The 24,132-nt window shown below is 41.3% G+C and overlaps 2 protein-coding genes and 1 pseudogene across 9 annotated transcripts in view; all 3 read right to left on the bottom strand.

Annotated features, from left to right (window-relative positions):
* Window positions 1–3,168, bottom strand: part of LOC125443720 (protocadherin gamma-B5-like) — a 4,133-nt gene extending 965 nt beyond the window's left edge. Inside the window, 3 exon segments of the mRNA XM_048516014.1 lie at window positions 730–2,284; window positions 2,335–2,605; window positions 2,967–3,168. Coding sequence (XP_048371971.1) covers window positions 730–2,284; window positions 2,335–2,605; window positions 2,967–3,168 — 2,028 coding nt within the window.
* The window catches only part of LOC125443375 (protocadherin gamma-C5-like), a 373,248-nt gene that overhangs the window by 265,403 nt on the left and 83,713 nt on the right, over window positions 1–24,132 (bottom strand). Inside the window, exon 1 of one of the 8 annotated variants that reach the window (XM_048515421.1) lies at window positions 15,856–18,737. The exons of 6 other annotated variants lie outside the window; for them this stretch is intronic. In XM_048515421.1, coding sequence (XP_048371378.1) covers window positions 15,856–18,270 — 2,415 coding nt within the window. In that variant the 5' untranslated portion in view covers window positions 18,271–18,737. Of the gene's footprint in view, window positions 1–6,789; window positions 9,378–15,855; window positions 18,738–24,132 lie in introns of those variants that run through there. One more of the 8 variants, XM_048515422.1, reaches the window with a different exon arrangement.
* Window positions 21,400–24,115, bottom strand: LOC125443721 (annotated as a pseudogene).

The following is a 24,132-nucleotide window of genomic DNA, read 5'->3' on the forward strand; positions in this document are numbered from 1 at the left end:
AAACCTGGCTGGTATCAGCAAGAGATTATCCTGATGATACCACCCAGGTTTGGTGAAGTTTGGTTCAAGGGGTCCAAAGTTATGGACCCTCAAAATGTAGCCCCACCTACTATTAGCTCCCATTGGAAACAATGGGGGATGGGGCACCCCCTTTGGGGGTCCATAACTTTGGACCCCCTGAACCAAACTTTACCAAACTTGGGTGGTATCATCAGGAGAGTCTCTTGAAAAATCACTGATATTTTGGTGCTGCTAGCCTAAAAACTGCATCCGCTGGAGGCCAACAAAGAAAAAACCCTAAAATATATTTCAAAATACACCTGACTCGCGTATAAGTCGAGGGGGGCTTTTTCAGCACAAAAAATGTGCTGGAAAATTCGACTTATATGCGAGTATATACAGTAAATACTGGACTGATTTGCAGAACTGGTTTACTGAGGTTATTACTAGTAGCATTTATATATAAATATAAATAACGATATATTAAATGATATAAAATAAGACAAATAGGACCAATCCTGGGCGCACACTCATTAAAAATAATTACTCTAAGGTATTCAAACCTTAAGTATCTTGTAAGGCTGAGGCAATTAAAAAAGTCAAATCTAGTCAGGATCATAAGGAAGCTAAGACATTTAAAAAATACTATCTGTACGAAGTCATTTTCTTATGACAATACAAGCGACCATTTACAATCACAGTCAAAATGTCTGCTCAAAATAAACTCACCGTATCAGATTTATCCATCTCACAATTAAGGCTACTCCCCTCATTGGCTGTCAAAAGTGCTTCAGAGTGATTCTGAAAAGAAATGTCCTCTGCTGCTTGAACACTGGTTGTTGGAAAGGCATATTGCTGTATCCGAGATTCAGAAGACAAGCAAAGCTGATAAGAATAAGGCAATGTCCCCTCTTCATAGTTGGGTGGGAAAATGATTCCGTTATTTGAATGGGGAACAGGAGCAAAGCACTGAAGGAACTTGGGATTCCCTGATCGTCTAAGTTTCATCAGAATGGCCAGAATCACTGTCAAGAGGAACAAGAATGAGATCAAAGCCAAGGCCAGCACCAGGTAGAACTGCAGATCAGACTGATAGTCAGGGATGTCAGATTGGTTTTTCATTTCTGGAAGGGCCTCCTGGAAGTTCTCAGCAAACACCAAGTTCAGTGTCACTGTAGCAGATAGAGAGGGGTGTCCATTATCCTTCACTAAAACAACCACTTTCTGCTTCAATGAATCCCTTTCCAAAAATGTTCGTGATGTTCTGATCTCACCAGTATGGTGTCCAATTGTGAAGAGCCCTGGCTCAGTGGCCTGAAGCAGGTGGTAGGAGAGCCAGGCATTGTGTCCAGAGTCAGCATCCACTGCTACCACCTTGGTCACCAGATAATCTGCATCGGCTGAACGAGGGATCATCTCAAACAAGGCTGAGCCTTCCACTGCTTTGGAAGGGTAGAGGATCTGAGGGCTGTTGTCATTCTGGTCCACAATGAGCACTTTCACTGTGGCATTGCTGCTGAGAGCAGGAGAACCTCCATCTTGGGCCTTCACTTGAAGCTGGAACTCCCTGAATTGCTCATAGTCAAAGGAGCGCTGTGCATAAACAATCCCACTCTCAGAATTAATGGAGACATATGAGGATATAGGAAGGTCCTCAATGTTGCTCTTGAGGATGGAGTAAGTGATTTGTGCATTGCGATCCAGATCTTGGTCAGAAGCTTTGACCTTGAAAATGGAGGCTCCAGAGGGGTTATTTTCTGGCACGTAGGCAGTATAGGAAGGCTTTTCAAAGGATGGAGGGTTATCATTGATATCAGAAATCTGCACTGAAATGGTTGTGAGCGTAGAAAGAGGAGGATTGCCTTTGTCTGTGGCTGTGATTGTGATGTTATACTCGGGAGCATTTTCTCTGTCCAGTGCACCATCTGTAAGCACCTTGTAGTAGTTATTGGATGTTGAAACAATTTGAAATGGCAAATTACTTAGCAAATGACAAACTATGTCTCCATTTTCTCCCGAATCTCTGTCTTTTACATTGATAAGGGCTACCAAGGTCCCTATTGGAGAATCTTCACGTATTGGGCTGGATGATGAAACAAGGATGATTTCCGGGGCATTGTCATTCTCATCTAATATCTTTATTTCAACATTGCAGTGAGCCACCAACCCACCCCCATCCTTTGCTTCTACTGCTACAGAATATTTTTCTGCTTCCTCAAAGTCCAGTGTCTCCATAACTGTGATTGTCCCATTTTGTGGATCCAAATGAAATTTGTGATGAGCACTTTTATCAATTAATTACTAAAACTGCTAGCTAATCTGGGCATTGAGAACCTTCATCTCTGTCAGTGACTTTTCACTTGTACCACTGAAGACCCTTTGGGCTTACTTTCTTTCAAGCTGATCTTGTATACTTTTTGCAAGAACACAGGTGGGTTGTCATTGGCATCTATTACATTTATCAAAATTTTGGCTGTCCCTGTTTTGGCAGGCTTCCCTCCATCTGCAGCCAGGAGGGTTAAGTGGAAACTGCTTTCACTTTCCCGATCCAACTGTTTATTCAGCACAAGTTCAGCATGTTTACTTCCATCTTCTCCCTCTCTAACTTGTAGAACAAAATAGTGATTTGGGCTGGAGCTGTTAACTTTGGAAGGGGAATTCAGCCCAATATCAGGATCTGCAGCTTTCCCAAGAAGAAAGATGGCACCAGGTATAGATAATTCACTTGCCTCTATCTTGATATCACCATTTAAGAATTGTGGTGCATTGTCATTAATGTCCTGGATCTCCACATTAACATGGAAGATATTCATAGGATTTTCAATCATCGCATCAAAACTTATTTTGCAGACTGCATTTCCCCCACACATTTTAATACTCTATCCAATCCTGCTCTTTACATGTGCAGATTTCCATTTTTTGTATTGATAGCAAAATATTGCTTTTTATCTAGAGCCAGGGCATACTGAGTTGCGCTTGGCCTATTTCTCCAGTATTCAGTCCCAAATCTTTGGCAAGATTCCCCACAACAGAACCCTCTTCCATTTCCTCTGGAATGGAATAATGAACCTCCTCTGGGGAGCAATCTTGCCAATTCAGAACCAATAATAAGAGGAGACGTACTTGCCTTCTTGCTGCCCGGCTGTTATCTTTGTGCCTGTTGTCCATCTGACTCAGTGAGAAGTGGGCTTTATCCCTTTTTTGTGTGCTCCAATAAACTGAAGATTTTCAATCTCCTTTCAGAATATAGAAATCCACTATGAGGATGCATAAACCTTGATCCTGGTTGCTACTTCGTCTGTCTAACATGCAGCGTCTACCTTTTCTTGGGAAAAAATATTTGAATGTCTCTTCGTTCTGCTAGGCTTCCGGATCTGCAGTCTGAGAAGGTTTAGTCAGTGTGATTTCTACTTTGGCCAATAGTGACACCCAGAGTCTCAGAGGGAGAGCTGCAACTGTTCACTTCCAGATGAAAAACATGGAGAGTCTGGGTTACTTCTTTCATGCTTACCTGACATCCATTGCAGGAAGAGTATGCTACATATTTTTCTGATTTGTATAGGTAAATTTTCATGCATGCTTTGGTGGCAAGAGAAGCTTCAACTCAACTTCATTAGAATACTGTTAGCAATAGAGAACGAGCAACAACATATTTCTGTCCTGTTACACCAAGTGTCCATGAGGAACTGATCCAAGACAACTCCAATGTTTACACCTTTTTGTAGCAAATATCTACTTTTATGCTAATATCTACTTTTATGCTAATATCTACTTTTATGCTAATATCTACTTTTATGCTAATCATTATATTTTCACACATTACACAGAAACTTTAAAACGAAGGATGTATTCATTGGGAAGTTCTCCTCTGCAAATATATGCATGCCAATGGGTTTGGAGGCTACTGAAAACTTGAATACATATGTCATTGGAGGCCTACACACTTAAAAAAATGTTCATTGAATAAGTGCTTGATAAAGGCAGCATATTTTAAGGAAATTCCTGGAGTCAGTTACGTAAGTAGCATTGGTGTATTATAAAGTAAACAGTGTACAGCTCTTTTCTTGACCGGCAGTGAAAAATCACCCCAGAAGAAAACTCGCAGACAATAAATGTAGCATTCTCATTCTATTTAACTGGTACTGTAAGTAAATAAAACTACACACCCAGTTGGGAAACTTAGAAAATGCGTTTAATATGGATAGGAGTATCTCACTGAGGTTGGAAAGTGTTATCTTGTACACAGCATTTCCCATCACCAACAATTTAGAAAGGCCATAAATAAATAAATAAAGTGTACCCTAAAATATGCTACAGAAAAAAAATAATTAATTTTAACTTCTATACTAAGCTACTGACCAGCAAAAGTTTGTCAAATTCACACAAGTCCAAATTCTAAACAGTGGGATGATAGATAAATGTTGTGGTCTACAACAGTGGAGCCGCAGTGGAGCAGCAGTGGCGTAGGAGGTTAAGAGCTCGTGTATCTAATCTGGAGGAACCGGGTTTGATTCCCCGCTCTGCCGCCTGAGCTGTGGAGGCTTATCTGGGGAATTCAGATTAGCCTGTGCACTCCCACACACACCAGCTGGGTGACCTGGGGCTAGTCACAGCTTCTCGGAGCTCTCTCAGCCCCACCTACCTCACAGGGTGTTTGTTGTGAGGGGGGAAGGGCAAGGAGATTGTCAGCCCCTTTGAGTCTCCTGCAGGAGAGAAAGGGGGGATATAAATCCAAACTCTTCTTCTTCTTCTCTACTGAAAGCATTTCTCAAGTTATCATATATTACTATTACCACACATTCTACACACTGAGAAAACGTTTCTGGCACAGATACCCTCTGTTTGTGCCCTATCAAAATAAAGTTGGGTGAATCCTACATTTAAAGCCCCCCCCCACCCCAAATAATAACAATTCAATAAATCCTGCATGCAGAATACAAATGAGTGAGAGAGGACTGTATGCCAAAACATTTGGATATACCAGATTTTCATGAGGAAGGGACTGTTGAAATATGCAGTCCTGCCCCCGCTACCTGCAGTGGTACAATTAAAACCCATTTGCATGCAGATTAGACCTGAGGCAAATGACAATATGGCATTTCATAAGATGGTAGCACAAGATAGGGTTATAGATCAAATGAGTGCTAAAGCTCATGATTGGACCCGACATATGTTTCACGTGTGGTGGCTCCTTGCCCTGACCTGGATGACTCCGGTTAGCCTGATCTCAGAAACTAAGCACGGCCAGCCCTAGTTAGCAACTGGATTGGAGACCCCCAAAGAATGAAAGGGTTGTTGGGCAGAGGAAAGCAATGGCAAACTACCTCTGTTACAGTGAGATCCACTGCTCAGAAGGCAGTATGACCCTGACACCAGCAGAAATGCCACTTGTGTTGGCATAGGGGCATTTACGCCGGCATTGGGGCACTTACGTTAGCCCTAGGGAGCAGTGCAGCAACATCATACATGGACACCAGTACAACTGCAGCAGTAGCACCTCTGGTGCAGAAGCGTGTGCCAGTGCAAAAGGAGGTGTTCCTGGGGCTGGGATTAGTTAGCTCCCTGAGCCCTTTCAGTCTGGGGTTGCCCACATTTGTCAGTGTGAACTTACACCAGCAAAAAGGTAGGCACAGTCCTTGGAGCTGCATAGAGCAGTTCAATAGGAGTTGGGGGGTACAACTCTGTTGGCTTGCTGACAATGACACAACCACCTCCCACCCCCCCACCCCCCACCCCCCCCACCCCCCACCCCCCCAGATTGCTCTGTCTGGCTCTTGCCTTGGAAACTTTAAGGAGTTGCCATAAGTCGGCTGAGAATTGGTTGCACTTTACACACACAGTGGTGGCTCCTTACTCTGGTGCAAGGAGTCCTTTGTTGATGCAAGACGATCTTCATTTTGGATACAGTTCTGACCCATGCACAAGCTTGCTGGGTCAGTCACTGGCATCTCCATTTAACAAGAATGAACTACAATAGTTGTCATGAATGTTTTGTTAAGTGTAGGCCTGATGGGAACATGTATGAATTTTTTTTGAGTTTTTACTTATTTTTTACTAAGTTTTTACTTATATTATATTTTACTTATTTTACTTTGAGTTTTTACTTATTTTTTGAGTTTTTACTTGATAACACAATGGTTACTTTGTGAGCTGTCATCTGAAAAGTACAGTACAGTACAGTAGACTTTATTAGGCATAAATAATTCTACAATCTGAAAAGTAACATGTGCAAGGCTGTACATAAGATCACCTTGTGATATAAGTTCTGTGATGGCTTATTTGCACATGGAGGTTTTTACTTGGTACATAGTGCAGGAAGAAATCGAGCAGTCATCAAATAATTAATATGGATGGTGAACCAAGCATAGGAGACTTGTGCATGGTGTTCAAATATTAGAAGTGTTCAAATTTTTCCTTAAACAAGCTCATGTTGGAAGCAAGTTGTCACAAATATCATTACAAGATTAGACTACATCCTTTGAAGTCAATCCAACTCAGCTTCACCACACCATTTATAGAAGAATCTGGCTACAGCAGAGTTACACAAGAATAATAGTTCAAAATTCCTGGCCTCATTTATTGAGCAAATACGTCAAGTGGAACAAAAGACAGAACACTGAATGAATGTGATAAAATATAAAGGATAAACTAATCTTTTTTCTAAAGAGAATTTCCCAAGATGAGAACCACACTACTAAAGCAAGTATTTCCATTCAGTTACTGTAAGGAGTAACTAAGTGTGCTATGCCCCCCAATTCCCCCCCACAAAATCCTGAAAAGGAAACTTACCTTGTCACTGGCTTCCAACTCAGAATTTAGATGGTTTCCTGCATCACCTGTGACACCAGATTTATTGCTGCAAAGAACATTCTCTGCAATCTGAATACTGGGAGTTAAAAAAGTGAACTCATTTTTCCTGGATTCTGAGGACAGGCACAGTTGGTAGGAATAAGGCAAAGTCCCATCTTCAAAATTTGGAGGGAAGATGGCACCAGCATTTGAATGAGGAACAGGAGCAAAGCACTGCAGGAATTTTGGATTCCCTGATTTTTGAAGCTTCATCAGGATGACCAGAATCACTGTCAAGAGGAACAAGAACGACATCAAAGCCAAGGCCAGCACCAGGTAGAACTGCAGATCAGACTGATAGTCAGGCCCGCTGGATTGGTTTTTCATTTCTGGGAGGGCCTCCTGGAAGTTCTCAGCAAAGACCAGGTTCAGGGTCACAGTGGCCGAGAGAGACGGCTGCCCGTTATCCTTCACCAAAATGACCAGTTTCTGCTTTGCAGCATCTTTCTCCACAAAGGCTCTCGCTGTCCTGATCTCACCAGTGTGAGAACCAACAGTGAAGAATCCTGGTTCAGTGGCTTGAATGACATGGTAGGAAAGCCAGGCGTTGTGTCCAGAATCAGCATCCACGGCCACCACCTTTGTAACCAGATAGCCTGGCTCAGCCGAGCGAGGCACCATCTCAAACAAGGCCGAGCTCTTGGCTTCTTGTGAAGGGAACAGGATCTGGGGGCTGTTGTCATTCCGATCCAGAATGAACACCCTCACTGTGACATTGCTGCTGAGAGGGGGAGAACCGCCATCTTGGGCCTTCACTTGAAGCTGGAACTCTCGGAACTGTTCATAGTCGAAGGACCTCTGGGCATACAGAGCTCCTGTCTCAGAGTTAATGGAGATATAGGAAGAGATGGGGAGCTCCTTGATGTTGCTGTGGAGGATGGAATATGTGATTCGCGCATTTTGGTCCATGTCGGGATCCAAAGCTTTGACTGTGAAAACGGAAGCACCAGAAGGATTGTTTTCTGGCACAGAGATGGTGCAGGAAGATTTCTCAAAAGAAGGGGAATTGTCATTGATATCTGAAATAAGTAGTGAGATGGTTTTCTGTGTGGAGAGTGGAGGGGTCCCTTGGTCAGTAGCAGTGATTGTGACATTGTACCCTGGAGTTCTTTCTCTGTCCAGAGGTCCGTCTAACATGAGTTTATAAAAATTGTTAGATGAAGATAGAATTTTAAAGGGCAAATCATTTTGTATGCTGCAGGCAACTTTGCCATTATCTCCAGCATCTTTGTCATTTACATTGATCAGAGCAATGAGAGTTCCAGGAATAGAATCTTCAGGTACAGGGCTGAACAGAGATGCTAAGTTGACTTCAGGGGAGTTGTCATTCTCGTCAAGAACCCTTATATCAACTTTGCAATGAGTTACCAGCCCTCCGCCATCTTTTGCCGCCACTGTCATAGTATATTCATTTGTTTCTTCAAAGTCCAACAGCCCCACAAGAGTGATTGTGCCACTGACCGGATCCAGGCTGAATTTCTGTTGGCCATTCGCTGCTATGTTGCTGTAATGGTACCTGATCTGGGCATTTGCACCATCGTCATTATCAGTAGCTACAACTTGGAGAACAGAAGACCCAAGAGGAGACGTTTCCTGTAAACTGACTTTATAGGACTCTTGAGTAAAGATGGGAGGATTGTCATTGGCATCAGTGACATTAACCCATATTTGCACGGTACCAGTTTTTATAGGTTCACCCCCATCAAAGGCTGTCAGGATCAATTGAACAGATTGTTCTTTCTCTCGATCCAGCAGTTTCTCTAAGATTAAATCTGCAAATTTATTTCCATCTTCATTGTCTTTAATTTCCAAAGTAAAATACTGATTGAGACTGAGCTGGTAATTCTGCACAGAGTTCCTTCCAATGTCTGGATCTTCAGCTTTCCCAAGGAGAAATCTGGTCCCCAGTGAAGTGAGTTCACTTGTTTCCAAGTGGATAATTTCACTGAGGAAATGTGGTGCATGATCATTAATGTCCTGAATTGCCACAGTTATATGGAAAACATTGAGAGGGTTTTCTATCACTGCCTCAAAATTTACAAGGCAAAGTGGATTTTTGCCACAAATTGCCTCCCTGTCTATTCTGTCATTCACATAGAGGTTTCCATTCTCTGCACTGATGCTGAAATATTGCATTTTAGTCACAGAGAGAGCACGCAGATTGCGTTTAGCTAGTTCTCTGGCATTTAGTCCCAAATCTTTGGCAAGATTCCCCACAATAGAACCTTTTGGCATCTCTTCAGGCACTGAATACCGAACCGGCTCTGAAGAACCCCAGCAACACAAAGACAAGAAAGAGAGAAGCAGTACTTGCCTCCTGAGTACACGGCCATTCTCTCTGTGCCTTCTCTCCATATGGCTTCTGACAAATAAGCACTCTCTTCTTTTTCCCAGATCCAATAAAATCCTCTTCTGGGTGCAGTAAATCACAGGAAGGAAAAATCTGCCTTGAAGATCAATTCTGTGAGACCATCCCCGATTTTGCTTTCATTTTTTTCAGTAGGACTGTTGTGTCCTTACGCTGTGAATCCAATATCTGGATACAGCACTGTTGAAGCAATCACAGTCTGAAGATGCATCATTCGTTTTTGAGTCTCCACACTGGCCAACAGTGACATGCTGAGGTTAAAGTAGAGAACTGCAAGAGCTATTTTCTTGTTCACTTAAAAAGAACTAGATTTGATCATAGGGGGAAAATCATTGGAAAGCATCTGTTGTCACAGCAATTCATGTCCTCTGTCCATGTTTGTCCATTTTAATGCAATTATTGTGAGATCCTCTGAAAAGTATTTGTTTCTGTAACAGGACCCCAAGGTACATAAAGGGGAAATCACAAACATCCCATTGTTATCTCAATATTTCTCCTTTCCAGTTCCTTTGGCATAATTCTCCTGTTATTTCCATTATGATTTCAGAGAAGCTCACCATGTACCCAGTTATAATCTCACAGCAGATCAGACTTTATTGGACCAAGTATTTCCTGCTCCTGCCATTCCTGTAGGGCAGAAATAGATTTTCTAATGCAACAGAGTCCATTACAGTAAAGCAGAATAAACAAGAGTCTCATTACAAGAGATTTCCTGATGTCTGGTTTTCTATCTGGAAGATTTGGGGCAGGGATATGGAGGAGAATTTGATCATGTGAGCTCCCACATAATCAGACCAGGTGTAAGTTTATCATTGACCAGACTAAATGTATGTTTACCATTGTTTTGCAAATGAGACCAAAGATGGCTGATGGAACATTGGTTTTGGTGGTTCCTAAAGTGACACTGTACAAAGTGACTATGATTCTTGTGCAAATTGTATGTGCATCTGATAAGTGCTCCAGGAAAAGGGGTACTATGGACAAGCACTAAGATGGAAGAGAAGGTGTGAGAGGTATACTGACAGCTTTTGCAACACCAAGAAGGATCTGAGAAAGGAGAATATTCATCAGTTTTATTAACTGAAGCATCTGAGGATGAAACATACGACAGAGATGTATTTTAGAGAATTTTCCAGCTCTCAAACGGGGTCAACCAATGGTAGAATAGTCAATTAACTGCCTTCCACATATCTCCTTCCTTGGAAGTTGAGAAGAAAAGGGTTACACAAGGATGTGCTTTTGATATGAGATCTCAGAAGAAAAATACTGGAATGCATGATTCATGATTCACTGCACAATCTGGTAAATGTTAGGTATGATGAGGTAGTAATATAAGTCTTAGAATAAATCAGTTTTCTAATGTCTTGCTGTTGGGTTTTTGTAAAACGGAAATGCTGTTAACATGTCTCACAGATTTAAATAGTGTAAATATTATTCATTGTTAACTATCTACAATGGGAGAGGTACATGGCAAATGCATCACCATCTCAGAACCCCCCAGCACCATTTGTTTTCAAACGATAGACCAATACAGAATTAAAAATCACTGAGATGGAAGAATTCACAATCTATGTAGAAGAAGAAGAAGAAGAAGAAGAAGAAGAAGAAGAAGAAGAAGAAGAAGAAGAAGAAGAAGAAGAGTTTGGATTTATATCCCCCCCTTTCTCTCCTGCAGGAGACTCAAAGGGGCTTACAATCTCCTTGCCCTTCCCCCCTCACAACAAACACCCTGTGAGGTGGGTGGGGCTGAGAGAGCTCTGAGAAGCTGTGACTAGCCCAAGGTCACCCAGCTGGCGTGTGTGGGAGTGCACAGGCTAATCTGAATTCCCCAGATAAGCCTCCACAGCTCAGGTGGCAGTCCAGGAGAATCCCATCATCAAGCCTTTTTTTGTGCAACCAAAGACCCACAAGTAGAAAAAAGATGTTGTGTAGTTTCTGGGCTAAATGGCCGTGTTCCAGTAGCATTTTCTCCTGATGTTTCGCCTGCATCTGAGGCTGGCATCTTCAGAGGATCCTCTTAAGACGTCAGCCACAGATGCAGGCAAAACGTCAGGAGAAAATACTACCGTGTTTCCCTGAAAATAAGACAGTGTCTTATATTAATTTTTGCTCCCAAAGATGTGCTATGTCTTATTTACAGGGGATGTCTTATTTTTCTGTGTTCTGTTCGTCGGGCATGCTTCCAAACAAAAACTTTGCTACATCTTACTTTCGGGGGATGCCTTATATTTCGCACTTCAGCAAAACCTCTAGTACATCTTATTTTCAGGGGATGTCTTATATTCGGGGAAACAGGGTACTAGAACACTGCCAAATAGCCCGGAAACCGTACAACACCCCAGTGATTCCGGCCGTGAAAGCCTTCGACAATACACAGAAAAAAGATGGCATGTGGAAAGGTACCGAAGGAGAAATTTGTTTCAGAAAAGTCAAGCAAACACAGCAAGGATATATTGTGATGAAAGGCAAGTTTCTCATGATCTTGGGATACAGTTTTCAAACACAGAAATAAATGTCATGGACCAAAAGTAAAACATACCCACCAGATCACCTCCCAACAAAATATACTGGCTATAGTCTAATGCAGTGTTAAGAATGCTTCAGTTTGTTGATTTAAGTGGGTTCATGTGTGCTCCAACCTGTCCTGGATTCTGGAAATAGGGTGCAAATTCTTACTATTTGTGGTGGAAGGGGCTTGCTTAGCCCCGCGGGCCCTATTCCACCCCAGCCTCTATCAGGGGTTCCCACCTTTTCCTGGAAAGGGCTTGCTTTCTCTCTCTAGGTAAACTGCTGCCACCACTTGACTGTTTGAGGAACTGCCTGCTGGAGAGGGTCGGTGCCCCCCAGCCTCCTTTTCCAACCCTGAGGCCTAACCTCGGTTTCCCCTGGTTCCCTCTCCTGGGTTCCACAGGGCAGATTGGAGGCCCTGAAGGAACGGTGGCTTGACAACTGCCTTCCCTCCTCCTGGTGCCTTCCCATTCCGATAGCGCATCCACAACGGTGGAGGCCTAGGTGGTACAGAGAACTGTTCCCCACATCTAAGGTTCAAAAGTATTTATTAAAAATAAAATGGTTACAAGCTGGTTTTAGCACTGCACCAGATCGAGCAAGGGTTTCCAAAGCAAATTAAATATAAGCACAATTCCTCTATCCCTTTCTCTAAACATACCCTAGCAGTTGTTACAAGAGGGTAAGCTTTTAATCTTAGAAGGTTACAATTCTCACAGAGTTCCCATGACCTGGAAGGCTGGGCCAGGTCCCTGGGTGAAGACATGGTCCAAAAATTGCTGCTCTCTCAAAAGTCCAGGCAATAGCTTTGCTCCCTTCAGTAGTCAAGCAAAAAGAGACCTCACCCCTCTGTTCCCAGCAGTTTTATCACTTCCCAGGCTTCACCCCGATCAAAGGGTCAGTCTGGGTTAAGATATCTTTTTCCCCTAGGTCAGACAGCTCTTCCCAATGTCCCCTCTGGAATTTTTAAGTCCTCCAAATCTATGATACCTGCTTGGAAAGGGGAAGGAGTCATTTCTTCACACTATTCAATCATTTGGTATTATCTGAGGTGCTACAGGATGGGGTAGGGGTTGGGGGGAATCAAACACATGGTGAGTAAAGGAATCCCTTAACACAAAATGCTAAAATAAAAATAGAAACTGTATGATATGTTAATGTGCCAGCTCATTACTGAACTGGCAAATCTTTGGAGAAACTGATTACAACATTTTTATATATATGATAGTTCTAAGACCTTATTCTATTTTCTAACCAACAGTTATAAATACCTACCCCGTATATACTCTTGTATAAGTCAACCCGCATATAAGTCGAGGCACCCAATTTTATCACAAAAAACTGGGAAAACTTATTGACTCGTGTATAAGTCTAGGGTGGGAAATGCAGCAGCTACTGGTAAATTTCAAAAATAAAAATAGATACCAATAAAATTACATTAATTGAGGCATCAGTAGGTTAAATGTTTTTGAATATTTATTTCAAAGAATAAACAGTAAACTAGCTCTGTAAGTGGAACAATATGGTCTCAACAATAACTTTAAAAGTACAAAAACCTTAGCTCAATCAGCAACCAAGCTAAAACACAAGAGTTAAAATCCTTCAAAACTGGATTCCTCGTCATCATCTGTATGTCCAAATGTAACCCAATTCAGATTTTAAGAGGGATATTATCAGAAATGGAAAAGGACTTCAAGTTTTTGCCAGTGTGATCCCACCTTGTGACCCTTAACATTCACTCTCAAACTTACAACAAAAAGAAATCTTTTAAATCTGTTTTCTGCTTTCCCATAAACAATAGTGTACAGTATAACAAATGGAAATATGGCAAACCAATAAGCACAGAAACAATAATCAACATATAATAGCCCCCTGCCTTCTGGCCCGGGCTATGACACCAAACAGACTAGCAGGGTCTCAGATAAACTTACAAAGTTCTCTCTCTAGCTGTATACAAGGACTCCAGGCTCCTCTTAACTGAACTCTGTGAAGCTGACTGGCTCCAGCTACAGTCAGCATCCATTATAACATTTTATAACAGGAAACCAAAATACAAACCAATAGTCAATCAATATAAACACAATATCCCCTTCTCAACAATTAATACAAACATTCTCATACCTGAAATAGTTCTTAACAGTTCTGAGAAAATGGAGCCTTTTCTTCCTTATGTGGAAAACCTGAGCTCTTTAGCTCCCCCTAATGGCACATACAGCAAATACGGTACGTGCTTGAGCATAAGACCTGAATATAAGTCGAGGGAGGCTTTTTCAGCATAAAAAATGTGCTGAAAAAGTCGACTTATACACTAGTATATGTGGTAATCTGAAGATATCCAGTCAAAACCTTCTTTAACTTCTATTATACACAATGAAAACAATAATTCTAGGAAGACATCACTTCAGACTCCGTCATGAGCTATGCCTTTGTTTCCATGATAGTGGAGTAATTAAGGATTTGTTTCACTAGTTGCCCAACAATTGTGGAAATTGCAATGTCTCAGATATATTAGTTTTAGTCCATGATCATGTCTTACTTTCTGGAGGACAAAAATCGTGACGTTACAATGTTATTAGATACCTTTGTACCTCTTGTGGAAACTATTGGACACAAGCTACTTGCAGGCAAATAGAACTGCTGAAGAGTGAATATGGCAATAATTACATTGGTCTGCTTGATATTTAAATTTAATTTACATTTAAATTTTCTTCATCATCAGAACCATCTTCCGCAGTTACACTTGTTCAAGTTGATTGCACTATAAGTCTTCATCAAATATCCTATTTTTAAGTTATTTTCTCAATGTGGATTGCATATCTAAGTTTGTCTTAACTGAAGGTTTCTTTTCTGTACCTGGTAAGTTCTTTTTAAATTACATTTATTAAAATATTTATTTTGCACACATAACAAGAAACATAATATAAAGACCCCATACAGTGAAATGATTCAGATTTTGAACAGTTTTTTTCCAAATTAAGTCAATCTGTTGCCTTTTCCATTCCTCAAAGCCATCCATTTGATCCCCTGATGAATCTCTTTAGTTTTTCCTATCCATTCTTCAATTCTGATTCTTGTTTCCAGTGCCTAGCAAAACAATACTAGCTACTTGTATTAAATGTAGAATCATAGTATGTAATTTTTAAAAGAAACACTGGTAAATAATTTAACCAACTTCAGCTGAGAGAGAAAAATCAGCACCCAAACCAAACTTCATTGCATCTTCAAGAGATTGCTGGTATTTTTTTTTTTGCATGTGTTCAAGTCATATGGTAGAAGTTGTCCCTTGGAAGCTTACAGAACCAACATAAGTTTACAGTACCAATGTAAATCAGAGACATTCCTGTAAATATTTGCTAGTCTGTAAAGAGACAAATGCCATTTTCAATAGATTTTCTTTAAACTGTGAGGACATTGTGAATTTACACCCATTTTTAAGTATAACCTCCAAATTTCATTGGGTTTTTCCAAAAGACTCGTGTGATTCTTCAAAAACCCGGTTTTGGGGAAATAACACGAGGCAGACTTGCTTTAGGGACGGGATCCATGCGAAGTTCCCCGAAAAACATTTTTTTACTGTCCTTCACCCATGTCTATCGGCCCTTGTGGAACGGGTCTCAGTTCGGCTGTGTGATCAGTTTCTCCCCCCACCTTGACACTCTTTCAGACACACAAAGGAGAACATATACACCTTTGTAGGTGTTTGATTACAGTAGAATTACATTGAAGCATTAAAATCATAATGCAATAAAGTTGAAGCAATGAGACAAACTAGAAGTAGTTAAGATCAGTTTAGGGAAGAAGAAATTATATGAAGATTTATGTCTATATGGAGATTTTAGTCCCAGTAATTTTTCACTTCCAATGACAATATAAAATCTGTAGAGAATAAAAGTACTGCTCAAGAGAAAAATTACCTCATCTCGTTTATCCATCTCAGAACTGATACTTGGCTCATTAGCTGTCAGAAAGGTCATAGATTAATTGTTAAAATCAATGTTCTAAGCTAAGCAATTAAAATGTACTAATTGTCTGCACAGAGAACTCATTTACCGAAGACAATACAACTGGCCATTACCAACAAAGTCAAAATGTCTACAATTAAAATGAGGTATTGCTCAAAATAAACTCACCATATCAGATTTATCCATCTCACAATTAAGGCTACTCCCCTCATTGGTTGTCAAAAGTGCCTCAGACTGATTCTGAAAAGAAATGTCCTCTGCTGTTTGAACACTGCTTGTTGGAAAGGCATATTGCTGTATTCGAGATTCAGATGATAAGCAAAGTTGATAAGAATAAGGCAATGTCCCCTCTTCATAGTTGGGTGGGAAAATGATACCGTTGTTTGAATGGGGAACAGGAGCAAAGCACTGAAGGAACTTGGGATTCCCTGACCGTCGAAGTTTCATCAGAATGGCCAGAATCACCGTCAAGAGGAACAAGAATGAGATCAAAGCCAAGGCCAGCACCAGGTAGAACTGCAGATCAGACTGGTAGTCAGGGATGTCAGATTGGTTTTTCATTTCTGGAAGGGCCTCCTGAAAGTTCTCAGCAAACACCAAGTTCAGTGTCACAGTAGCAGATAGTGATGGGTGTCCATTATCCTTCACTAAGATGACCACCTTCTGCTTCACAGCATCCCTTTCCAAAAACGTGCGGGATGTCCTGATCTCACCAGTATGGTGTCCAATTGTGAAGAGCCCTGGTTCGGTGGCCTGAAGCAGGTGGTAGGAGAGCCAGGCATTGTGTCCAGAGTCAGCATCCACTGCTACCACCTTGGTCACCAGGTAATCTGCATCGGCTGAACGAGGAATCATCTCAAACAAGGCTGAGCCTTCCACTGCTTTGGAAGGGTAGAGGATCTGAGGGCTGTTGTCATTCTGGTCCACAATGAGAACTTTCACTGTGACATTGCTGCTGAGAGCAGGAGAACCTCCATCTTGGGCCTTCACTTGAAGCTGGAACTCCCTGAATTGCTCATAGTCAAAGGAGCGCTGTGCATAAATAATTCCAGTTTCAGAATTAATGGAGACATATGAAGATATAGGAAGGTCCTCAATGTTGCTCTTGAGGATGGAGTAGGTGATTTTTGAGTTGTCGTTCTGATCCAGATCTGAGGCTTTGATTGTAAAGATGGAGGATCCCGAAGGGTTGTTCTCTACCACGTATGCTATGTAGTAAGTGTTTGTAAAAGCTGGAGGATTGTCATTGGTGTCTGAAATATTTAGTGAGATGGTTTTATGTGTACTGAGAGGGGGACTGCCTTTGTCTGTAGCTACGATTGTGATATTATATTCTGGGATGCTTTCTCTGTCCAATGGACCATCTGTAAGCAACTTATAGTAGTTATTAGATGTTGAAACAATTTGAAATGGAATATTCTCCTGTAAATGGCAAGTAATTTTTCCATTTTCTCCAAAATCTCTGTCATTTACATTGATAAGTGCAACCAGAGTTCCTAAGACAGAATCTTCAGATACTGGATTGGATAAAGAGGCAAGAATGATTTCCGGGGCATTGTCATTCTCATCTAGAATTTTTATTTCAACATTACACTGAGCCACTAATCCACCCCCATCCTTTGCTTCAACTGCTACAGAATATTTCTCTGTTTCTTCAAAGTCCAGTGTCTCCATAACTATAATTGTCCCACTTTGTGGATCCAAATAGAATTTCTGGTGAGCACTTTTACCAATGTTACTAAAACTGTATGAGATGTGGCCATAAGAGCCTTCATCTCTGTCAGTGGCTTTCACTTGTACCACTGAAGATCCTTTGGGAGTACTTTCTTTCAAGTTGACCTTGTATACTTTTTGGATGAACACAGGTGGGTTGTCATTGGCATCTATTACATTTATCAAAATTTTGGCTGTCCCTGTTTTGGCAGGCTTCCCTCCATCCGCAGCCAGGAGGGTTAAATGGAAATTGCTTTCGCTTTCCCGATCCAACTGTTTATTCAGCACAAGTTCAGCATATTTACTTCCATCTTCTCCCTCTCTAACTTCTAGAACAAAATATTGATTTTGGCTGAGCTGGTAATTTTGGAGAGAGTTCATTCCAATATCAGGATCTTCCGCTTTCCCAAGCTGAAATATGGTACCTGGTAAGGTTGATTCACTTGCCTCTATCTTGATATCACTATTTAAGAACTGTGGTGCATTATCATTAATGTCTTGAATCTCCACATTTATGTAGAAAATATTCATAGGATTTTCAACCACAGCTTCAAAACTGATATGGCAGACTGCATTTCTCCCACATATTTCCTCTCTATCAATCCTGTTGTTTACATGTAGATTTCCATTTTCTTTACTAATAGCAAAATACTGTTTCTTGCCTAGAGTAAGGACATGCAGATTACGATATGCTATTTCTCCAGTGTTCAGTCCCAAATCTTTGGCAAGATTCCCCACAACAGAGCCCTTTTCCATTTCCTCAGGGATCAAATAACGAATCTGTTCTGAAGCAGCCTTGCAGAACAAAGAAATTAGAAAAAGGAAATGTACTTGCCTTATTACCAATCTGGTGTTGTGTCTGTTAGCCATTCCACTTGTTTTCTTTGGGTTTTTTTTTTTTTGTTTAGATAAGGAATTGCAAATCTCCACAAGAATTACACCATAAGTAATTATAAATCCTGTCGCTGGTTTTAGGGGTTTTTTTTTCTTTCAGGAAATCTGTTTCGATGTCTCCGTTATGCTGTTCCCCAGTTCTGCAGTGTAAAACTAAGGAATCACAATGCAGGAAACACCATTCAGAGGAATCCCAGCTCTTCAATGAGAAATACATTGGTCAACAGCGACACTCAGAGTATCAGTCAGCAACTGCAAGGGATGTCTTCATTTTTGTGTGAACAACATGAGAAAGATGTCTTGCCTTTTTTTCATGCCTAAACAAACAATTTTCAGATGCAATATGTACACTGTTTTCTGACTTTATAAAAACCATGATGGTGTGTTTATGTTTTCAGTTCTAGGAACAATAATTTGTCTTTACAATAATGCTATCAGTAGAGAACAGATACCACAGAATTCTATTTTTCTACTTTACTTTTACATTAACGGCAATATTGGAAATAACTGATGCAACACATTTCTAGAACTCACAACTGCTTCCAAATAAGTAAATGGAACTTCAATGTATACAGGTATGTGTCTTTATCCAAGCAGGCATGGGATTTTCTACTGACCAGCAAGCTCTACTTCTTCCTACAACCTGTCTTGAAATGTTTCAGGCAGGATTTGACTTTATTAAAAATATCAGAACCCTGATAAATTTATCTAGTTAAACATTCGGCACAGTTTAAAAAAACCCTACAACAATGTATGTCTGACTTGAAATATTGTTCTTGGTAAATATAAGTAGGGGAGAAAATAGGTTTATGAATGTCCATCCAACCAGCAATTTACACAGATAACTAGGGATAGGGAAAGGCCAGGATTTGTACTTTTAAAAGGACTTGTTAACCTACTGATGAGATTGTTTGGGATAACGAATAGAGGATAACACCATACATAGTGTTCCATGGCATGTAAGGGAAGAGATTCAATAAATTCTTCAGCTTTAAGGTCATTATGTATTGAACAGGGGATTGGACTAGATGGCCTGTATGGCCCCTCCCAACTCTATGATTCTAAGTAAGAAATGCAAGATCACAATGTTAAGGACTATGGAGTTTCAAAAATCCTTTAAATGTCTAGTTCAGCCATGCACATTACACAAAGATTTTGATCAAACATATGGAATGCAGGCTATAATTAAATCAGAAGGAACAGTTTGACTCTAAAGAAAGACAAATGGAATTCCACTCTCAGAATGGAACTTTGCTGCCTGCCTCTTCATACAGCAGCCACAATATCATTTCAAAATGCAGATCAGGATCACCTACTTAAATGCCCTCAAACAGAGAAAAAGAAATGCTGAATGTAGAATACTAGTATGTGAGGGGCAAATGTAAGGTTTGCTATACAACCTTTTTATTACAAGAAAGGAGTATGTTGAAATGTGTACTTGCATTCTGCAGTGAAAGAGTAACAGAGGAAATATAATATTCATAGGCCATATCCAGATTGCCTCCCAGTACTATGATACTACTTATAATGAAATAATAAGTAGTTTTAAGAAGAAGAAGAATTTGGATTTATATCCCCCCTTTCTCTCCTGCAGGAGACTCAAAGGGGCTTACAATCTCCTTGTCTTTCCCCCCTCACAACAAACACCCTGTGAGGTAGGTGGGGCTGAGAGAGCTCCAAGAAGCTGTGACTAGCCCAAGGTCGCCCAGCTGGCATGTGTGGGAGTGCACAGGCTAATCTGAATTCCCCAGATAAGCCTCCACAGCTCAGGCGGCAGAGCTGGGAATCAAACCCGGTTCCTCCAGATTAGATACACGAGCTCTTAACCTCCTACACCACTGCTGCTCCTGGTTATATAAGATAGAATTTAAGTCTGGTTATATAAGATAGAATTATAGTTTGAAAAACAAACAAACAAACAAACAAACAAACAAATAATAAAGGGGCAGGTCTGCCCAGTGTCAGTTCCTTGATTCAATGAAAGGCATCTCCAACTGTCAATCAAGACTGAGAACATTACAACACATAAATTGTGAGTCCTTTATTCAGAATAAGAGAGCACTCTCCTCACACACAGGGAAAAATGCATACAGATAAGCTATGAGAAGTCACATCTGTTTGCCTAGTACATCTATTTGGCTAGTACATTTTTATCTTACCTTTTCTCCAAATTCAGAGCAGCCCTCATGATTCTCCTTTCCATATTTTATCCTTACAACAGCCGCATAGGGCTGGTTAGGCTGAGAGCAGTACTAACTCAAGATCCCCCAGCAACCTTTTCAGCAGAGTTGATAGCTCAACATGAATTTCTCAGATTCTAGTCTCAGACTGTAACTAGTATGCAACACTGTGTGATGAACTGAGACCAGACAATCAGAATCACCATTAAAGAATAGGATCTTTATTGCAGGCTGAAGCTCCATCCAAGGACTTGCTAGGAATGAGATAAAAACTACAAAACTTTGTCTAAGCAAGCACTCAACCACCCCCCTCGACCTTCACAGTCCACACCAAACCGTTCTGGGAAGAGTGCCAGCCAACAGCAGATAATATACAGTTGCAAAAGCAAAAGTAGGTGTTGACCAGTTCCCAAAACAAGAAGTCCAGTCTCATCCTTACACACAGGCTCATTGAACAATAGACTGTGTAGGAACAGCAGCAAGAGTCATAAAATAATAAATGCGTGAAACAGCCACAGGAGACTCGAAAAATGTAAAATATGAAAGTGATCACCATATATTGTTTAAATAAACTCTTCTTGGCGTGGAAGCGAACGCGCATGCCGCTTTGAAGGAGAAGAGCACGGTAAAGCTTAGCACTACGGTCCCAAAATCCATTTCACCCTCGTCCTCCAGCCCAGCTCTGGAGTTGCCAGGGACCCGCCCCGCCCTCTAGAGGGTCTCAGGAGGGCAGCGTGGGTGGGTCCCATTGGCGGCCTCCCAGAGCGGCGCCTGGAGGATGGAGGCAGGAGTGGGGGACGAGAACTGAGGCTGGGTCACGTGCGGGGTCAGCTTCGCCGCACGCTCCGTGCGAATGGCCCCCACCCCTCCACCGGCATAATTTCTGCCGGTGGAGAGGCGCCCTTTCCGCTGTGTGGAAAGGGCCTCAGAGAAAGAGTTGCCCATTATCCTTCACCAAAATGACCAGTTTCTCTTTTGCAGCATCTTTTCCCACAAAGGACCTATCTGTCCTAATCTCACCAGTATGAGAATCAACAGTGAAGAATCCCAGTTCAGTGGCTTGAATGACATGATGGGAAAGCCAGGCATTGTGGCCAGAATCAGCATCCATGGCCATCATCTTTGTAACCAGGTATCCTGCCTCAGCTGAACGAGGTACCATCTCAAACAAGGCTGAGCTCTTGGCTTCTTGTGAACGGAACAAGATCTTGGGGCTGTTCCCATTCCGATCCAGAATGAACACCCTCACTGTGGCATTGCTGCTGAGAGGGAGAGAACCACCCTCTTGGGCCTTCATTTGAAACTGGTAATCTCGGAACTGTTCATAATCAAATGAAAGAACCTCTGGGCATACAAAGCTCCCGTCTCAGAGGCCGTTTCTGCACAGTGGCAGGAAGAGGTTTTCCACAGCATAATTCATGCCGGTGGATGCACAAGATTGTTTGTATGGTCTCGTATGGGCAGCACCAAGGCTGCTGCGACCCGCAGATGCGACTCCACATGGAACTGGCCTCAGGTCGTCTCATTCACCTATCTCTCCTTCCTGCGCAGCTCTGGACAGCTGGAGGGACACACCCACATTGCCCTCCAGCTGTCCAGAACTGCACAGGGAAAAAAGGTAGGTGAACGGGAAACTGGAGGGGCCAAAAGTGGTGCCCTCATGCCGGTGGCTTTGCACCGCACCGGCAGGAAGATGCTGCTTTTGAAAAACCTTGCTCAAGGAGCAAGTTTCAAAAATGGCATCTTCACACTACTTGGGGGGGGGGGTGAGCACGATGATGCTGCCCCAGGGACAGTGTGGAAACAGCCAGAATTAATGGACATATATGTAGCGATGGGGAGCTCCATGATGTTGCTGTGGAGGATGGAATATGTGATTCGTGAGTTTTGATCTGGGTCCAAGGATTTGACTGTAAAAACAGAAGCACCTGAAGGGTTGTTTTCTGGCACAGAGATAGTAGGAAGATTTCTCAAAGTAGGGGAATTGTCATTGATAACCAAGATACGTATTGAGATATTTTTGTGTGTTGTCAGAGAGGGATTCCCTTTGTCTGTGGCAATGATTGTAATATTGTACTCTGGAATTCTTTCTCTGTCCAAGAGACTATCTAAAATGATTTTGTAATAGTTATTAGAAGAAGGAAGAATCTTGAAGGATTGATGACCTGATAAGTAGTAAATAACCTTTCCATGTATCTTTGTCATGTACAGTGATCAGAGCAATTAAGGTTCCAGAAAGGGAGTCTTCAGGGACTGGGCTGAACAAACAAACCAGAGTCACTTCTGGGGAGTTGCCATTCTCAACAAGAACCTGTATTTCAACTTTGCAATGTGTCATTGAGCCACCTCCATCTTTTGCTGAAACTGTCATGATATATTCTTTGGTCTCCTCAAAATCCAATGGGCCTGTAAGTCCAATTGTGCTATTGGCTGGATCCAGGTCGAATTCCTGGCAGTTACTCATTGGTATGTTGTATACATGAGCCTTCATCATTATCAGAAGCCACAACCTGTAGTACAAAACACCCAACTGGAGCACTTTCCTTCAGTTTGTAAACATCTTGTGTGAAGACTGGGGATTATCATTGGCATCAGTGACATTAATCCATATATGGGTAGTCACAGTTTTTTTAGGTTCTGTCCATCCATAGCTGTTAGGATCAAGTGAAGGGCAGGTTTACTTTCTCTGTCTAGTGGTTTCTGCAGTACTAAATCTGCAAATGTATTTCCATCCTGAGCCTTGTAAAACATCCAAAGTAAAGTACTGATTTTGGCTAAGCTGGTAATTTTGGACAAAATTGACCCCAATGTCAGAATCCTTAAGACAAACTGAGCCCACTCCTTAGCCTTTTTGCTTATTCCTAGAAAATTATCTGCATTTATTTGTCATTCAGATTGGCTACTATCTGATCCATTTAAGTAGAGATGCCGAGGTGTGAACATGGGATGTCCCGCGAGCAAAGTAGATAAACTACCACTATGCCATAGCTCCATCCCAATATTTGTTTGATGTAATCCAAGGTGGTCTTTTGAATATATTACACCCTAAATGCATGATTCACAGTGTGCATAACTCACAATGTAAGTAGAATTACACCTAAGCCCATTAAACTCATTAAGCTTAATTGTTTTAAGACTAAGCAACTCGAGTAATATTATGATCTGTGTATGTTCAGTCATTCCCTTCCCTTCTCTTACTTTCTCAGTCTGCTGAAATTCTTCCACACCACTACAATCCACAAAACACCAGGTTGACAGGGGGAAAAAAGTCCTAGCTGACGCTAGTTATATTTAGATCCTCACATGAGGATGAGCTATCACTGATTTACCACAGATTAAGGTTTCATATTACACAAACTCAGCACACAAGCACATTACTTCCCATTGAAGACATTTCATACATTTGTCAGTGAAACTGAGATGTGACATCAAACAATGAATTATCTCTTTATAGCAATGGTTTTAAATAAAAATAAAAATATTTCAGCAAATCAGAAATTCTATGCTGTTAATAGAAAAGTTACTTGACTCTCTGCACCATTATTTTTAATTCTAAAATACAGCATATTATTCAGGACAATGATTATAAGAAAATTCACCTTTGCCATTGGAAGAGAGTTGTAAAAAACTATACTCTCCATTATCGTTTTCTTAAAAA

Source organism: Sphaerodactylus townsendi, linkage group LG14, assembly GCF_021028975.2.
Source record: "Sphaerodactylus townsendi isolate TG3544 linkage group LG14, MPM_Stown_v2.3, whole genome shotgun sequence".
NCBI classification, from domain to species: Eukaryota; Metazoa; Chordata; class Lepidosauria; order Squamata; family Sphaerodactylidae; genus Sphaerodactylus; species Sphaerodactylus townsendi.